We start from the raw sequence: 19856 nt of genomic DNA, 5'->3' as shown, positions 1-19856 counted from the left end.
CTTTCAGGACCTTAGCATTGGTGCAAAACATGCAGTACTGTTCATTAATGGCAAACATATATGGGAAGGCACCATAGACAAAGGATGTGGCAACCAAGTGTTTGACTACAGCACAACGATAAAAATCCATGATCCTATTGAAACACATGATAAACCTAAGCCTACAAGTACACCAAATCAAGGTGTTTCACCTCAACCTGGCAACCTGGCTGGAATGTCAGACACTATGAAAGCAATATCCGATGAGATAGACAGGGATTTGTTTCCTAGTGGTACACCAACTCCTAGTCCAGGTAGATTAAAGACTGGGGATGATGGTACTCCACGTCAAGCCAGTGATGATGAAGATGATAGTGCAATATTATATACAGGTGATGCAAGATGTAAAACAAGAATTTTGCAGCCAAGAAGTAGTGATGAAACAGGACCAGCGGTATCTAGATCACAAACAAGAGTATTACAGCGTCCGGAGGATGATGATTTTGAAGATAAAAATGAGGGGATGGTTTTGGAGCCAGAGAGGTGTAAGACTAGAATATTGAGAGAATCAACAGACGGGTTGCCTATTCCAATGGTCGATGATTCCATTCAGATATATTCAACACGGACATCGATGGAATTCTCTGAAGGTGGGTTATTGTGGTGGTATGTAGTCGGTCACATCACATACAGACCTATATAAGTTTAATACCATTTTAAACAAAATCATTTCACATACAGAGCTATAACATTAATGCCATGTTACACAATGTTGCTCGAAAGATTGGCATGTAGAATTCACCAAAATTAAAAACTTTTAGTGTCTTTTTCATAAAAATACCCTTTGAGGAAAATTAATTTAGCAAAATCTAAAATCAGTATTGTATAGCTCTGTATGTGAAACACTTTTGTCCCTTTTCATACCGACGATGTGTTTGAATGATAATTACCATGATTATTTGTGTATTAATACTTTCCCATATTTGATAATAACAATCATAATATTAATAAGGAATCACCATCTACAGGCTGCATGTTAAATGCTCTCTCTGTCCATGTCCCTGCTATCAGGCCTTGGGCTAGTTCCAGCAAAGAGGGTTGGTGAAAAGTCTTTAGTAATTTTTGCCTTGGGCACATAGTAAAGCCAATTGCACACAAAAATGCATGAAATTGTGCAAGGGAGAAAATAAAATTATAACAATACCTTGATTCTAATTCTTCTCATATGTTGACTTACTTAAGACTTACTTACTGACTTAATTAAGTTCCCCCAGATAGTTTCTTCTTTGACTTAATAGTGATTTAGATGTTGAAGGTAATTTTGCATTTTATCTGGAATTGTAGTTGTGACTACCTCAATCCTGACTTATCAATGCTGTGTTGTTTTGCAGTTATTCCCAAGACCTCAAGCTGATCAGAAAGATATTGGAGCTAAAGCATTTTATCTGGAATTGTAGTTGGGACTTTAGAGTCCTGCCTCAGTCCTGACTTATTAATGTTCTGTTATTTTGCAGTGACTCCAAGACCTCAAGCTGACCAGAAGGATATAGGAGCTAAAGCGTTCTCTCATCAGCAGCCATCTCATATTCAAGACATGCCATCATTACAACAAAAACCTAATGTGCAATCAAAAACATCTAGTGTGTAAGTATCTATAGGCAATGTGGCTTCATCGGTCTATTCTAGATAATGGATACCCTCTCTATTCCATAGGATGTGAGTTCCAGATATCCCTCTGCAATTGAATTCCAGACTTGCCTTGTTCCTTATACATGTAGCCTGTTGAATAATATATGCTTCTTACAATGATGTAGAACCAAGGAGTACCAACTCTGCCATGTTCGTGTTTCATTCATGAAGGGCAAAATAGTGCAACTCTGGATAATTTTGAATGCGCCCGGCAAGCCTTGATTCCAAGTGCTTTGTTGTTCTTGTTCTGCGTGTAGCCCAAAATGCCCCGTAAGTGAGTGCCGAGTGCACAAAGGCACAAGCTTAAAGACGCAAATTATTGTTCAAAAATGCCGGAGGTACACTTTTTGCCTTCCATGAGGGACAAACCAAATATGATGGATTTACCATAGCTTGACACAGGGCAATTTTAAGTCAGTACTCATTGGGTATAATCTCGTTGGCGTATTACTCTCTTAGGCTGGCATAGAAAATAGAGGCGATTTATATACAATATTAATTTTTTTATACTTTTGCTAAGATCGCTGATTAGGACATTGACAATAATATCCAGACATTCATCAGCAGATTATCGGGAATCAACCTTGTTGTGGAGATAGACAACAACATATCTGGTTACCATACTCTGGTATTCCACCTCTAATATCTGGAATTCTGACATACTCTAAGGGGGAGGCCGTAAAAGTGAAGGACATGTCATTAAAATTGTCATTAGATATTTCTGAAATGAAAAATTTGGGCAAAAAAACCCAAGGAAACAGCATTATTGACAAAGTTGAAGCCCTATTGAATTACATTTATATACTGTCAGTATATAAATTCCAGATCCATGTAAAATGTCTTATTTTGTCTTTTATACACGGCTTTCAGCTGAACTACTAGCAGCCTATTGAATAATATATGCTTCTTACAATGATGTAGAACCAAGGAGTACCAACTCTGCCATGTTTGTGTTTCATTCATGGAGGGTCAAAATAGTGCAACTCTGGATCATTTTGAATGCGCCCGGCAAGCCTTGATTCCAAGTGCTTTGTTGTTCTTGTTCTGTGTGTAGCCCAAAATGCCCCATAAATGAGTGCCGAGTACACAAAGGCACAAGCTTAAAGACGCAAATTATTGTTCAAAAATGCCGGAGGTACACTTTTTGCCTTCCATGAGGGACAAAACAAATATGATGGATTTACTATAGCTTGACACAGGGCAATTTTAAGTCAGTACTCATTGGGTATAATCTCTTTGGCGTATTACTCTCTTAGGCTGGCATAGAAAATAGAGGCGATTTATATACAATATTAATTTTTTTTATACTTTTGCTAAGATCGCTGATTAGGACATTGACAATAATATCCAGACATTCATCAGCAGATTATCGGGAATCAACCTCGTTGTGGAGATAGACAACAACATATCTGGTTACCATACTCTGGTATTCCACCTCTAAAGGTTGGGAATATCTGGAATTCTGACATACTCTAAGGGGGGGAGGAGGACATGTCATTAAAATTGTCATTAGATATTTCTGAAATAAAAAATTTGGGCACAAAAAACCCCAAGGAAACAGCATTATTGAGAAAGTTGAAGCCCTATTGAATAACATTTATATACTCACTAAATAAATTCATCAGATTTATATACTGGACTTTTTTTTTTTTTTTACTGTCAGTATATAAATTCCAGATCCATGTAAAATGTCTTATTTTGTCGATTATACACGGCTTTCGTCTGAACTACTAGCAGCCTATGTTAGCACATCTATGCCAATGACAAAGGTACCAAAATCTGAATTTTGATGATTTTTACGATCAAAACTACATCAATTTGAACTCTTAGTTTAGTAAATAGTACAAAGAATCTTTAACATAAATTTATGTGCTCTTTGCTACAGGTCACAGATAACCAAATCAGAAGATAATGAAATTGTAGATAAAACAGCAGAGCTTTCTATCAGCCCAGAGGAGCCTTCTATGCTTCATCAGTTGCAAGAACTGACAGGGTAAGAGTCTTAACGTATGTTTTGTTGGCATTCCCATTATACATTTGTCAATAACAATGTACTGTTGTCGGCTGGAGTATGAAATGAAATAAAAGCATTTTTCTTGAACACCTTTCTATTTTCACCTTTTTTATTCTTAGCATCTAGATGTGTTTATGGGTGTGTTTTGGGAGGGATATGAAACATTACATCATTTGGTATTTCTTCCAGCATTTTCAAAAGACTTCATGTGATAGGTAACATTGTGATTTACTTGTTTTGCCTGCCAATAAATCATATGAAATAAAAAACAATTCAGAATTAATAGTGGGACTCAAACAAGTCCTTGTCTCCCCATTCACAAGTTGTACAATTGTACCACATGAGTCTATAATTGAAGACTGAATTATAAAGACTAATTTGCGTATGACGTCCTGTCAACCAGACCAAAAATGCTGTACTGTGCAGGTCAGCAATCAATCGCATTGCGCCTTTGCTCTGACGTTAGACGCCAACTATACTTTTTATTTCAGTCTTTAACTATACCACACTGGGTAGTCTTACCTTGGTAGCCATGATTTATTGTTTTTCTTACAAGTGTTTCAGTGGCCAATTTAATCAACTTTTTCCCGGTTCAGGATAGCATCATTCATTCAAATTGTGTCACATTATGTTGTTTTTCTCCATATTCTTTCAGTGTGTTACATTCTTAGTTTATATGTTCCTCTTTATTTTGCCGATCTAGAAGCAAAAAGAGGCCCTTATGGCTTACCAATGGGTCTAAGCAATCAACAGTGTAAGTTGCATTGGAAAGATTGTCAAGGATCTTTTAAATGTTTTAATTCTGGCATGAGCATGCATATTATGGGCGTATACCATTACCAGGATACAGAAGTGCATAGCTTTCAATAGGGATTAAGGACACTACTCAAAATTTTTTAAAGGATCAGAATCTGCCAATCCTATTTTGTTGACCAAAGTGTTTTTCAGTGCCATGGGAATGCAGTACTCGACAGTGCAGTACTTGGCAGTGCAAATGTTCTGTTGCCTAAATATTACTGAATGAAACAACACTCATCTGATTTAAAATACAATACTGCTTTGAAAATGATAATAAATAAGTCTTATCCTTCAGATATTTTGAGTAGTGTACATACATTAATTATATAGGCAGCAGCTATTTATGGTGGAAAGAGGTAGTTGGGATGCATGTGGAAATATCAATTGAAATACTTTTAGCTGTACTTTTGAATTCTGTAAACTAATCCACTTTGATTACGATAGGTGCTAGATGGGATTGAGAAATACGGCAGTCAGCCAGTTTCCAATTACACCATAATTTGTTAGTGTTTCCCAACATTGTTGTTTGCCATTAAGCAAGTCAGGGTTGCAAGTCAACTCATTTTGACTACTTTTAAGCTTTAGTCAGGTCAAGTCACCTGAGCCACTGTACAAATTCAATGGGGTAGAGTCGCCCAATATCATTCAATCGCCCGGATTTTAGATACCTTGATTGATAAGTCATGACTCATTATAACTCTGAAGTAGCTACAGCTTCACTAGTGAAGGATGCACCTTGGTAACTTGGTATTGGCCCATTATATACCACTTTATAATTAACCCCTCCCCTCTGCTGTTGCATGCTGGTTATAGAAAATTGACTTTGGTTGATATCTTGTATACTAATTAGTATCTATTTTAATAACTATTTTTTATTTGAAAGTTTTCAATGTAAAAAATGGCAACAGGAATTAACAATATTTCTTTCCAACTTTTGTTACATTATGATGTTGTAAAGTTAACACAATATTGCATGTGGTGTATCTTCAGGATACGTGAAATTTTGTTACATAATTCTGGTGTCAGAAGCATCAAGCAGCATCAGATATCAATATCACACAACTTAAAATGGAGTCAATCACTCTAATGCATGTCTTAAAGTCAACACCTCCAGCACAGATGTCAATGATGCCAATATATGCTTTCTGGCAGTGCTTGACCTTTTCTGACAAAACTGAAAAGCATTTTAGTTCCCCTATAGTGCATTAACTTGGCAAAGCTGATCTTTTTAAACTATGCTACATTAAATTTTCATGATATTTTTATGCATTATAATACTCCTGCATGACTAACACTGTTGCCTGTAGATTATATAATGCAAGTTAGCTCACTTATTCTGATGTTATGTTTTCCTGTCCAAGAACGTAACATTTCATTCAAATGATGGGTTAAGAATGAATTTGCCTGTATTATGCATGATTGATGATGTAGTCTTTTTTGTTGGTTTGGAATTGTTGGTTCAAATGAAGCAGTTTCTTTAGCTTGTTAAAAACCTTAATGTACACAGCATGCTTTGTCTCCATTTGTATTATGATTTTATGTTCGACCATTTTTAAGTTTACTGCATAATTTGTTACATGTCATGTGACAGGTTATCTTGTATGATATGTGAATTAGGAGCTGGGGCTGACGCAAAGTTCTCTAATTGTCCAGAAAGTGGGTGTATTGATGCAGCTAATTAAAAAGAATTACTAAAACTACTTTTCGGCTGCTAACAGCTAGCATATGCTCAAACTAACCAATGCAGAGCCAATAGTCTATTCCCAGCAAGAAAATGAAAATAAAATACTACTAATAAAGTAAAAAACAGAATAAACTGTTATTTTCACATATCAAATAAATAAAATTAATTTCATACATAGTTAACTAACCATAGAGATAATCCTTTGACTGGAATCATGGATGCAGCATACGCAGACACTCTTATTTACAAATCTTTTATGTATAGGTATTTTATTTTGCTTGGTTGTGCATTTCCACTGACACCAAGACTTGGGGTGTGTCAAACTTCAGTCACTCAGAAACTGAAGCACACTGATATTTGAAAATAACAGTTACGCTTATAATTATATATGATATTTTTATGTTTCAGACCAAAGTCACTGACAAGCAAGCCACCAGTGAGACCTCCGTTGGTAAAACCTCCATGGTTGGCAGAAGCAGGTAATTGCACTTACAGCTCAAAATGATGGACAAATATCAGTTTCTAGCTAAGACACTGATTATTGCCCCATAACTTTATTTTATTCAATTATATTGCATTATGTCAAAGAGCTTATATCAGCATCTTTATCAGAACAGTTTACAGAGTATTATGACTGTATTTTGAAGATACGCTTTGATCCATGAAAGAAAAACATCCTGAATGACTTCACAAAAGGTTTAGTACATTCTTAAAGTCTTGAAACCTTATTGTAAAAGCTTAACTTGATTATTAACTATGTGCATGTATTTCATGATTAATATGTTTTTGTTTTCGTAGAATCTCAAGACAATCCATGTGTGACATCGCAATCATTGCAGTTTGATTGGAAAGGCAATATCAGGTTAGTTGGATATTTGAGACTCACTGTAATGCTTTTTATTTCTTTGAGAGCACCAATTGCCTGATAAGACAATAATTCATTCAAGTTGTTGTGAAATGAAAGATACATAGATGGGTCCAAAATCACTGAGATGTTTATCCCATGGAGGGAAACACAATTAATAAAGGACTCTCTTAGTTGTCATAATTTCCGTCCAGATTTCACCTGAAAATATTTTTCCTGAGTGATAATCATACCCGGATGCCCCTGCCTGTAGTATACAGCTTAACTTTTTATCACCATGTTTTTTGAAATGGTACTTATATAATTTATTTATTTATTTATTTTTTTTTACAGTGGTGAAGATGACTCACCAAGGAGAGGAGCTCTTGATGATGAAGGTCGAGCATCACGCAGAAGAAAAGCTCAAGAGAGGCTCGGTAAGATGTTATACTGTCAAACATCTTTTTTGGTTCAAACTTAAACATATTTACATTATACAGAATACATTGTAGGTACATCGGCAACAATTTCACAGCAGTCCATCTCTCTCAGGGGCAGATCTAAGGGGATACGGAAAAGGTGTTGGGGTATTTCAAGCTCTGGGTTAACTGGCCCCAGACCTGGTTGGTATGCTGCTGGGCCACATCAGGCCTGCAGGATTACTTATGTAAGCAGGGGCCCCTTTTCAAAAAGTCATACGATTGATCTTATGATTGGTTTACCACCCGTAATCTCCTATTAAATCAATTGATTGTAAGTCTTTGTGAAATTTGGCCCAGTGGCTCATCTTATAGCAATACTTGACTATGAAGTATGATATGATGTTTACAATGCGTTATATTAGGGCTTAACAGCATCCCCAATATTTCATAAATAATGTCTTTTAATGTCTTCTAATCTGATTTTAATATTGTGTTGATGTGATTAGGTCAAATGGCAGATGAATATGAAGATTCTAGGTATATACAACAAGCTGTTGCCATGGATATGGAGTTTAGTGATGACCAATCAGAGCCTGTTAAACATCAACGTAATCCTCGCCCCAAAGGTCTAAGTCTGGAAGAGTCGTGGACCTCACTGTCACTGTTTGAGAAGTCTCAAAAAGGCAGAATATCATCAAATTTTAATGCAGAACTTGAAGGTATAGTTAAACTATATCAGAAGAATGTGGTTTATTTTATTTTTTCCCATCTAAAATTGATGATTTTAATAACCTTAAATTACTCTCTTTTAGAAATGAAATTATATATATTGGTTTAATAACGTAGGAACACAATTATATCCGAAATAAATACATGGTAGAATCAAATGTATTCGAAGAATAAAATGGTATTTCTTCAAGTACGAGTTTGTGATGCACCAATTCCAGCTAAGATCTGAATCTACTGATCACTGATCATTTCCTTCCTAAATTGGTCAATCTGATCCCAGTCTTCATCTGTACTATACCAAAAAGAAAGCGTCCTACATTCCTTGAGAAATAGGGCATCCTCTCGATAAGTGGTAATTATCAACTGTAACTGATGGGAAAAGTTAAAACAAGGAAAATCAGTTTAAACCACCTGCCTTTGATAAACACCATCAGGGCTTGTATTGACAAAGACAAAGCATGCTCGTATGGATCGGGTTGTATAAAATGCGAAGTTGGGATGTACCATTTTATTCTCTTGAAGAAAAGGGATGAGTTTGTGTTGACAGAGCTAATCATTGGCAAAATGTAGATTTAATGCCTTATCTACTGCAAAGCAAGTATTACAAACTAAAATCGTCTTTCAATCAAGATTACCTGTGTGTAATGAACAATGTAATGTGCAGCACATGTACTCACCTATTAATTGGGCAATACTTATAAGTAAAATAAAAAGCTGATTGATTTTGTGTGACAAGCCGCTTATTTGTCCCACATATTGGTATTTTGTTACTCAGGTGATAGTCTTGATGTATATGCCAGTGGTCATCTATCAAACCAAGAAGAGGATGCCAAAGACGATAGCAGGTATGTACAGATTGATAAAAATGATGGTATGGTGATTGATAATGAATTGTGAAGTAAGCTCACCGGTTGGCTCACACATGAAAACTCAGTCATCAACTAATTTTAACTGGAAGAAGTGGACATTTTAAACACAGACTACAGATGATTCCAACAGGGGGTCAAAGATTCCATAAAATGTTGCTGTTCACAACTTGGATCTCAACAAGGACATGGGCTGCCGCCACTTACCAGCTGTCTACCAACCTGTCATCATGTCATGTGACTCAGACATATCTAAGTCGCATGACAAAAATTCCACTCCAGTCAACCACTCTTGAAAAAGTCTCATCAGATGATGACGACAATTTGAGTATCAAGTTTTTTCGTTGTGCTGTCCAACACAGATATTTTGTGTTTACATTGGAAGCAAAAGTTAACAGATTTTAATTGCTTCACATTCCATTTTGCAGTGATGAGTTTGAGATACCAGTGTTACCATTTGGCCGAACTCTGACCTTCAACATAAGGACGACATGGGGTGACAAACATTATGTGGGCCTTAATGGCATTGAAGTATTTCAAAGCAGCGGTGAACTTGTTAATATAACTCAAGTAAGTTATGACTTGTGCTCCCTCCTGTCTCTGGTACTAATTACACCCCGGAATTACACCTTTACTTTTTAAAGTTATGGAATGATCGATATACCAAAAATGGGCTCCAATATGTGTTAGTTTCTGCATTTTACTCTGTGGATGATTGTCGCTTCATATGCTCGTGGAACCGCATAGCCAATCGGCAAGAATGTGGACTGTTTGGAAGAAGTTGTATAATTGCACTCTGTATACATTACACGTGTGCAGTGCTTTTGACACAAGTGCATATTGCATATAGGGTTGATTCATTACATTTTCCTTGGATATGGATGCATTTATATTGCGTGCATTTTTTGATATGTTTGGGAATATTTTGCTCTAAAAATAGCAAAAATGACAGGATTTCTTATTTGTGTATGAAATAAGTTAAAAACTGTAAATTACCTGTTGCTCAAGAAATAAGACAAATCAGTGAGTTGCCCTGAATGTTGATGCTTAAAGTGTGCTCACCTGGGCTTGTGTATCAGAAACATTGACATTTTAGTTTTGATTGATTTGCTCGATTTCTCTCTCAACAAGCAAGTAAAACAGTACATGTTTTAACATATAATTAAGTATTGCTTAGTAATGTAATTACTGAAGTGAAACACATGCTCCAAAAAGATGTTCAGGGTTTGAAACTTTGCTCAAAAGGTCCAGTTATTATAAGCATCCATTTTAAACGTAAAGTGCATACATTACAGGCCTTGTCATTAACCTTTTTTGTAGCTAACAACATTACCTGCATGTATTACATGTTTCACGCTTTTGTATGTGTGCAGATATCAGCTGAACCGTCAGACATCAATGTGTTACAAGGATACAACAGGGATCCGTGTAGTCACCAATCTTATAGATGGAATCAATAGGACAAGGGATGACACACACATGTGGCTAGCACCATATACACCTGGTGGTAAACACTGGATTAAACTCACATTTGACAAGTCTGTTGAAGTGGCAATGGTCAGAATATGGGTAGGTATTGTAAGAAAGAGCGTGGAAAAAATTAAACAAAGCTAACAAAGAGAAAAACCCATGAAAGTGAAAACAGTTGTGTGAGTAGTATGTTTATTAAAGTTAATGTAAGTGGTGAAAGACTCCATACCCTGCCCAGTGTACCATTTGCGGAAAAGTATTGAATTTAGAAGTATTTTTTGATCTTTCAAATAAAGAAATTCATAAAGATATACATGTTGCCATCTTGTGGCTTTGTTTGTGGGAAATGATTTTTACCCCATGCCTGTTCAAGGGAGACACTTTCTGAACACTACCATTTTCCTCCTGATGTGGCAGTGTCGTCAGTGTGCATTTCATTGGGCGCTGCCACATCAGGGTGAAAAAATGGTATAGATGATTCCCTCAGGTTAAATGAGAATGAAAGAATAACCTTAACATGAAGGTGACTCTCTGGAGCTATTTTATCTAACATATTTTGTATCATATTATTATCCTTGCTTTGTTCTTCCTCAACAGAACTATAATAAATCTCGCATACATTCATTCCGAGGTGCTAAAGATATTGAGATGTTATTGGATGGACAGTGCATATTCAAAGGAGAAATTGTCAAGTAAGTGTCAAGGTCTTTTCCATTCCAGGAAAAAGGAAGGCCAGATTTCACCACATGATGTTTCACCTTGATTGAATGGCTTTCAATCTCCCCCGAGGGATATTCCGAGGTCCAAAGCCTCGAGGGATATTCTGAAGTCCAAAGCAAAATGTTTAGATTTTTCACAATGCCCGACATATTACCGATGCAAACTTATTAACCTATATTCATAACTGTCACTTTCATCGCTTCACCTTACAAAATAACACAAAATTTTGCTCATAACTTTATAAAAATAGATGATTTTTACATCATCCCTTTCCAAAAATCGATCAGGCTAAACAGGACGACCAATAACAAAAGTGCATATCACAATCTGTGCAAATATGGTAGCGTGCAATCCAAATATGGCAGCCAGCGTGCGCGCAGTTTGTTCGACGCACAACAACACGCAAACGCCGGTCAATTATGTGCGACATTGGAACAATTACGCATTTTGCGGTCAATTGTGAGATATTAATGACCTTGATTTGCGTTCGCGTTTTAACAAATAACTAAATGTAATTGGATCGCACGCATCACGTTTATTTATTAATGAGGTTATGAATAGATAATTATCTAAAGTTATTTCAGTCCTAATAGTTAACAGGGTCAGTGAGATAAATATGGGCTTTCTGCTGATACCCAAATCTAATTTCTAATGAAAAATGGCTATGAGTTTATTAAGCTTCTGATATCTCACCCCATGCATGATTCTCTTGGTCAGGTTGATGTCACAAAGGGGACAAAAACTTGTAAAACGAGTGTGCACATGTGCAGTTCCCTTCCGACCAAGTGAATTAAATAACCAACTAGTCTTAAGTATCATTTTCTTGCTTTAGGTATGAATTGAAAGCATGATTAAATGATTTAAGAATTTCAGAAAATTGCTGATCTATCTTTTGTATTTTACATGATAATGATATCACATATACTGTTTTAGTATGCATATATAGTATATTAATAATTTTCTGATGTCATTAACTCCAACAGGGCCTCTGGTGTGTTACAAGGAGGTACAGAAGCAATGGGAGATGTAAGTGTATGGAGTGGTAATAACTGAAGTTATAAAGCAAAATATTTGGATTTAGGTGTTTCTGTAAGAAGAAGTTAAAACAAGTTTTTGGCAATCAATTGAAAAATTGAATTCAGGATTGCCTGTTAACATCTTGCTTACATCCATGACATAGTAGCAGTGAAGGGTCCCTACCCAACCAGCAAAAGGACTTTAGCTGAAGTGCTGATAAATGAGAAATGGGATTGCAGTATGTTATTCTATTTATTTAAAGATGACTAGAATACCCTACTGTAATGACTTCCCAAACCTTACTGTTTCTGTCAAAGTCCAAACGAATGAACATTGTAATGTTGGGTATTTGCAATGAAATCAAAGATGGGCTCTCTGGCTATGAGCATATGCATAACTAGATTTGGGGATATTCATTAAGCATAAATCAGCATATTTTTTGTCTTTATTTGCAGACCATCTTGTTCACAGAGGATGAAGATATCCTGGAATTGATTTCAAGAAATGATGAAGCGTTTATCCCAGAAGAAGACTGGTTTAGCTCAAGTCTAGATGATGATACTATGATGCCAAGACCAAAAACAGCTGATCAAGGAGAGGTAAGACTACTGCATATTCCCTGTTTATTGTATGAAATGAAACAGGCCATAGATAATTCATGCGGTATATTCATTGGTCAATTTAATAATTATGGGTGAGCAGTTCTGTGCCGCTGATGATAGATTTTCATCATTTTTGTATACCCCAACAACAAAATACCTTATGATGTTTATGAATGAGATTAATGATTAAATATGATTTTGTTAACACCAAGAGATGTGCAGTTTGGCCCAAAAATATTGTTGTGTTGCCCTCAAGTGGGAAAAAAAGTGAAATTTCGGTCGGGCGGTCGGATTATTTTATTTTTTTTAACCATCAGTTTTTTTAAAAATCCCCTCAAATATTAAATAATGCTTCTTCAATTCGGGGACATTTGTCAATTTTGACTTCTGAATACATGTTAGACATATTAGATAATCAATTTAAGACTTGTCTTTCAATAAAATATTAATTTTAAGTGAAAAACATTGATTTCTTGAACAAATCTGTAAAAATCATCATTCAAAAAAAAAATTGCGAGCCTGATTTTTCAGGCTTTGGGGTCGGTCGGTTGAGGGCAACACAACAATGTTTTTTTGGCCTTATACTCCAGCAAAGGTCTTGTACACAGTACTATTGGAAGATGATGGTGATGACAAAAATCAATTCACTTGCACTTTAATTTTTTCCCATGGAACAATTAAGGGACAAGTGCATTGATTTTTGTCATTTGCACTACAAATAAAATAATATTCAGTCATTAACCTCTAATTCATGCATAGTTCAATAAGCCAAGTAGGACACCATTCGTAAAATGTGTGAAAGAACTTGGATAGAGGGTGTAGTATGAGGTTATTGGGGTAATGATGCCTGTATGCTTTTATTTGATTGGGACACATACAATTATGTATTGTAAAATAATATTTCTTGAACACACTGTTTATGTATTTGTGAAGCAATAGATGAACATATAATGTATATGAACGTAACCTAACTGTGTTGACTTTTCAATCATAGAAGAGACCACACACAACGGCAAGAATGCATAGGGTTAGGAAGTCAGCAGACATGGAAGATGACCCAATAGAAGGTATGGAGTTAGAGACACAAGACACTATGCATCATGGACTAAAGGAGAATCAGGAGGATGTTGGAGGAGTGGTACACATGGAGGAATGGAGCCCAGAAGAAGTCTATTGTGGCCAATGTGAGTACATACATTATATTCAGATATATGCAAGACATTTGATTGCAAAAGATGTTAAGTTTGTGCAAATATGCATGTCATTGGCAATGTGCAAAGTTAAATGAAATGAGGTTTAAAATGTTCTTTAGTTAGTGTTGGAATGTTTGTGTGTCTGGGGGGGGGTGGGGTGGGGGGGGGGGGGTCTATTTGTTTGTCAGCCTATTTATTTATTTTAACTACACAATGTCACAGATTGGGACCAGCAAATGTGATCCATAGACCAAAGGGCAGATGGGCATTCAAACATGTGATCACAGCTTTGTAAAAACACAATGTTTACTTAATTAAAAGGTCCCCATGAATGTAAAATCAATCATGTTCAACAAGCAATTTGTTAATTTACATGTGCACTTTTATTAATAAATGTTATTTGAATTTTGTTTCTTTTTTTCTTCCCACAGGTCTGAAACTGAACTTCACCACCACATGGGGTGATAGTCACTACCTGGGTTTAACAGGTCTGGAAGTCATGGATCTTGAAGGGGAACCAATTATGATGGAGTTATCCATGCTAGATGCAAACCCAAGCGATTTGAACCATCTACCTGGATATGGTGAAGATGATAGGACATTAGATAAGTAAGTACTACACTACCTTCCAGAGTAGCATTTTGCTCTGATTGATGTGAGCGCCCTGTTAATGAATGACATACACAGATCTTTGTGTTTCCTTTGAGAGCACCACTCTGCACCGACCGATGCTTTGACGCGTAGTCGGGCAATCGGATTATCGATTTGTTGGTATGATTGTCAGACAATTGAATCAGCCAATCAGAACCCTACTGCAGTATTTACGCTATGCATGCTCTCAAATTTGAACAAGTGCCAATCGTCTCTGCCTGGGACTGTAATAAACATGTTCAAAAGATATAACAGCTGGCCAACCAATGTTAAGCTTTCAACCAATATCAAGCTTTGCATAAAATGGGTAGTGACTCACACAGGACTACTATCCTGATATTTTGCACCAACTTACAAAGATTAGAATGTGTGCTTGTGATGGCTTGCTAAGTAGTCTGTTTAATGTGTAAAGATATATTGCACCAATGGACCAACCAAACAATGTGTATTTGAATAATGTACCCTCTGGGCAGTAGAATATGTTATATAACATTTCTTTCTTGTTATTTTAGGTTAATAGATGGATTGAATGTGACAATGTGTGATGAACACATGTGGTTGATACCATTCACAGAGGGTCAGGATCATAGTCTTAGTATTGATTTTGGCAGAGATGTCCAGATATCAGGACTCAGGTTATGGAATTACAACAAGACACCTGAAGACACCTATAGAGGAGTGAGTAGAGATATTAATACTTGATAAATTATTATTCCTTGGAAGTTAACATATTGTCACACTCATTGAGGTATACAAGATCAAAGACAATGAACTTTGATCATGGTGAATGGCTCTCTGATTGAGTGTGGTAATTTTGTTGGGGGAAAGCAAAAATGTGTCAGTGACAATGAAATATATATGTACTTGAGATGTTCTTGCATTCTGGCAAGTTTATTTTCCATTTTTATTTGTTATTTGAATTACCAGGAGTATTACTTATCATTGTTGAGAGTTCATATTTGAATTCAAGATACCTGGTTAGATTTGGTATTATTTATACCTGGTTAGACTTGGTACATTGTGCAGTATTTTGATATGATCGCGCCTTGCGAATTGGCTTCTATAAAACATATAATTCCTGCAGCTAAACTCTCATCAGTAGATGTACCAACTGCTTTATCTATAGATCCTATCAAATAAACTCAACAGGAACGGAATAACAATTGAAATGGCAGACATGTTGGTACTAAGTTCTAAGTGACAAGAGAGACAGGTCTCTAGTTCAATTCTGCAACCATTCATACCTATCACTTTCTGTATTATGTGAATTGCCCCATGGTACCTGATGGAGGGCAGAATTTTATTTAAAATGAGGACGAGTGTGATAGTATTCGATAGGTTCTATTCAATAAATGCATGAATATCTAATTGTCTTTTCATGTTCATTTTTAAACACAGGCCAAGATAGTTCATGTGTGGATTGATGACAAGGTCATATCTCCACCTGAGGGTTACTTGATCAGGAAAGGCCCTGGCAGTATCCATTTTGATTTTGCTCAAGAGATCAGCTTTGGTACACATAGAGTACAACCTGGACAAAGTGCTTCAAATAAACCAGTTACAGAGCTGTTGAGGTGAGATATTGTATAATTTAGTTGCAGTAAACATTTAGAATCTTACAGTAGTATTTTGTAATAGGGGCAGCACTATTTTTTCAAATCCATTCTGGGTTAAATCACAAAAAATATACTGAATATTCACAGATGCTAATCTTGGCCTGATTTATCAAATTATGTCACATGTGAAATAATATGGGACAGTCAATAAATTCATGTTAACTATGTTTTGTGAAATAACTTTCATACACTTCTAGATAGTGAGAACCAATCAGTGCAAACATTAGTAAATTACTAGCCCTGCATAAATATTGTATAATTGCACGGGCGTGCACGTCGCATCGTACGCACATTGCTCTCAGCGCGTTCAATATTTTTGCGGGTGGATGATTTATATTTGCTTCTATTTTTCAACATTTTATATTTGTTATAAAAATAGTAAAAATCACAGGAGTTTTTTCTTGTGTATGAAATTAGGTTAATAAATGCATATCACTTGTTGCTCGAGAAACTTGTACTGTGTGAATAATTTTGTACTGAGATAATGATGTGTCTTTTGCACTCCTCCCCTCGGGGCTTGTGCATTAGACGCATCAACCTCTCAGTACATGTGCATTATTTTGTACAATTTCACTCCCAACAACTGATACACATTTATTAACCTATAAGTATTCCAGCTTTGGGATCCATGACATTAGTTTTCGGTCTTAGACTTTGTACAACTTGAAGAATTTCTCCACTTAAAAATGATCAAAGATTTTAAATTACCTTTCATTAATCAAATTAATTGCTGCGATTTTCTCACTTTCATTATTGTTATTTTTCTGTATGCAGGCAAAGTCATGTAGCACTGGAAGAAGCAAGCCAGGAATATGTTCCTATGCATATGCCATGTGGATGTATCCTTATGGAATTAGTTGTCATGCTTGTGTTCTCTTTCTTACGTAATAATATATCAGTGTGAAGACTCCAGAATGGTTGCCTCCCTACACCTGTATGTGCCCCTTGGAAGTGATCTCCAGCAATATTGAAATAAGAGAAAAGCTGTGCATGAAATCCATAAAGTAATAAGAAGAATGACAGTAGGCTGGAATTTTTGGTTGGGATTCTTTCCTGTGATGCCTCTCTCCTATGTGCTGGAAGTTCATGCAATTCATGGGGGAAAAGGTTTTGTGCTCCCCACCCCATGTCAGAACAACTTTCTCCACTTCCTGCAGCGTAGTGTAGTTATGTCACTGCCTTGTTTACGGAGTTATGGTAAATAACACAGAGGTCGGTATACACAAGAGCCGAACTACTGTACATGTCCACGTAACCGCCTGAACTCATTTGTATAAGTTTGGAGGTGGGCTGATCGTATTTTGATTTGTCGAACACCTAATTTGCATAGGTTTGGAGGTTTCCATATTTGGGTTTACCTAATTAATTATTAACGACCCGCACGGTGTCTACATCATGACGTCAATAGAGCTGGTCACTTCGTCAAACTCCGACGAACGAACCTTTGCAGTTTTCTTTTTATTACTGTTATATCGTGAAATACCATGTAGCTGACGTGTTAGTCCAATATGATAGGAAAATATTATAACCGATGACCCCATTTTCACATTGGCTAAATAAGCTGTATTTTTGCTGGAAAGGGGCTGGGATGAGTCGGCCATTTTGTTTGCAAAAGGCATGTTCTTCTCCCGCGTTACCCGGAAATGGCAGCACCAGAACAAATGACGTCCTGGATTTCAGCCGGAACGGTTATGTTCACTGCCGTGCATCAGTATAGGCGTCAGCGTATCTAGGTTTTACTAAAGTAAAACATCTTTGGATAAATACACATTGTTTCCATGATTCTTATTTTGTACCATGTGATGTCACTTTACAACCATATGTTCCTTAACTCTAGAATAACACAGTTGTATTTCAGCTTCAGTTAATCTGTACTTGGGGTGATCCATACTATGTTGGTCTGAATGGTCTGGAGTTCTACGATGCACAGGGAGAGAAGATCAAACTCACTGAGAGCAGTATCCTTTTTATAATATTAGATGTGAATGTTGTGGTCTAAAATAATTGTGACATATTATGGAAAATGGGTCGATTGAAAAGCTAAGCTAGAAATGGTACATGTACGAAGGGGAATCATATTTGAAAAGCAAACACATGCATTGACAGGTATTTGCCATTGAAGAGTAGGATTGACTGATAAATAGCATGTGATCAAAGCGGGCTGTTTAAAGTTGATATCTGCACTTTAAATATGGAAATATTTGGGCCTCTATCAGCTTGATTGTTGAAAGTATAAAAGTATACATATTTTGAATGACAAAAATTTGACGAATCCAAATGTGATGTCAGATTGCTTAGTTTTGAAGAAAATCATAAATAACATTATTTGACTGAAACTGTGGAAATAACCATGAGGAGAACATACCAAAATGTTATTTTTTCCCTGGACAAGACTCTGGAGGATTTCAATGATACCGGCATGAAATTCTTTATTTCATGGAATATCAGTGCCATGTAATATTGAGGGGTTTTCAATCTATTGTAATTCAAAGCAAATTCATTAATAAGCATATGTGCCTATTAACAAGTTGTTTTAATTAAACCTCTGTCTCATGCCTGTTCGGACAAAACCAAACTTTTTCTTTTCTTTTTTTCTTTTAAATTACAGATGTCTGTAAAACAGATATGTATATTAATAGAAAAAAAATGAAAAAAGTTTAACAAACTACCCTGAAAATTCTTTCTTATCCGAGCAACTCGTTAATAAGCACATATACCTAATAACAATTTGTTTTACATGATTACAGTTCTGTGAATGCTCAAATTTAGCAAATGTATACTAGGGGAACTAATTGGTGGAATGAGTTCAACAAAATTTGGCTCTAAGGATTGCTGATAAATGGCACATTTTGAAGGTCATAACATAATGTGATGATATGGTATAGATAAATAGAGCACATTTTGTTTTCCTTAATGAGAATTCTTCAGACATAGCAGCATACCCGTCTAGTGTGAATTTGTTAGATGGAGTAACTGATGATATAAGAACACCTGATAAGCTAATTGATGGTGTCAATGACACACATGATGGCAGGCATATGTGGCTAGCACCTATGCTACCATATACTGTAAGTTGAAGTTCTCATAGAACTGAATGATATTACTGGACTTTATGAAAAATAAAAATAAAATAAAACAAAATATTCACTAAAATGTTGGAAAAATAAAAGCAATACAAATGCATCCGCCTCAAAGGAAAATTAATTATCATAATCAAAAGCACTTCACATAATGCAATTAAACATTTTCAATACAATGCACATATTTTTCTTACGTCTTTACTGATTGGCAATGTGGTCTAGGAGTGTATGAAAACTTGTAGTTAAAGGTGAACCTCATTGAAAATAAAGTTATATATCAATGGAAAGCTTATGATGTCAGGATATTAAAAATTATTTTTCCCAATTTTTTTGATGGCCAATAAAGCTGAAAAATTAAAAAAATGATTGAATTTTTGGTCTTTTTTAAGGCGCCCAAAAAGCACCCAAATCAATCGTCTATGACCTTGAGAATGCTCGTGGCGTAAGCTCAGGGTTCGCAGTCACGTGATCTTACTCGGAAG

At 36.0% G+C, this 19856-nt stretch overlaps 1 protein-coding gene across 1 annotated transcript in view; it reads left to right on the top strand.

The window, feature by feature from the left end:
- LOC140164374 (katanin-interacting protein-like) overlaps positions 1 to 19856 on the top strand; it is a 58822-nt gene that overhangs the window by 28749 nt on the left and 10217 nt on the right. Inside the window, 22 exon segments of the mRNA XM_072187651.1 lie at positions 8 to 629; positions 1494 to 1623; positions 3554 to 3661; positions 4386 to 4436; positions 6573 to 6643; positions 6963 to 7026; positions 7363 to 7445; positions 7937 to 8149; positions 8935 to 9004; positions 9454 to 9595; positions 10399 to 10451; positions 10453 to 10594; positions 11093 to 11187; positions 12199 to 12241; positions 12688 to 12831; positions 13829 to 14018; positions 14459 to 14636; positions 15191 to 15356; positions 16077 to 16252; positions 17069 to 17133; positions 18142 to 18252; positions 19223 to 19362. Coding sequence (XP_072043752.1) covers positions 8 to 629; positions 1494 to 1623; positions 3554 to 3661; positions 4386 to 4436; positions 6573 to 6643; positions 6963 to 7026; positions 7363 to 7445; positions 7937 to 8149; positions 8935 to 9004; positions 9454 to 9595; positions 10399 to 10451; positions 10453 to 10594; positions 11093 to 11187; positions 12199 to 12241; positions 12688 to 12831; positions 13829 to 14018; positions 14459 to 14636; positions 15191 to 15356; positions 16077 to 16252; positions 17069 to 17133; positions 18142 to 18252; positions 19223 to 19362 — 3057 coding nt within the window.

This window comes from Amphiura filiformis, chromosome 11 (genome assembly GCF_039555335.1).
Source record: "Amphiura filiformis chromosome 11, Afil_fr2py, whole genome shotgun sequence".
Classification (NCBI taxonomy): domain Eukaryota; kingdom Metazoa; phylum Echinodermata; class Ophiuroidea; order Amphilepidida; family Amphiuridae; genus Amphiura; species Amphiura filiformis.
The sequence above is the reverse complement of the archived record's forward strand: the minus strand, read 5'-3'. Positions and strand labels throughout refer to the sequence as shown.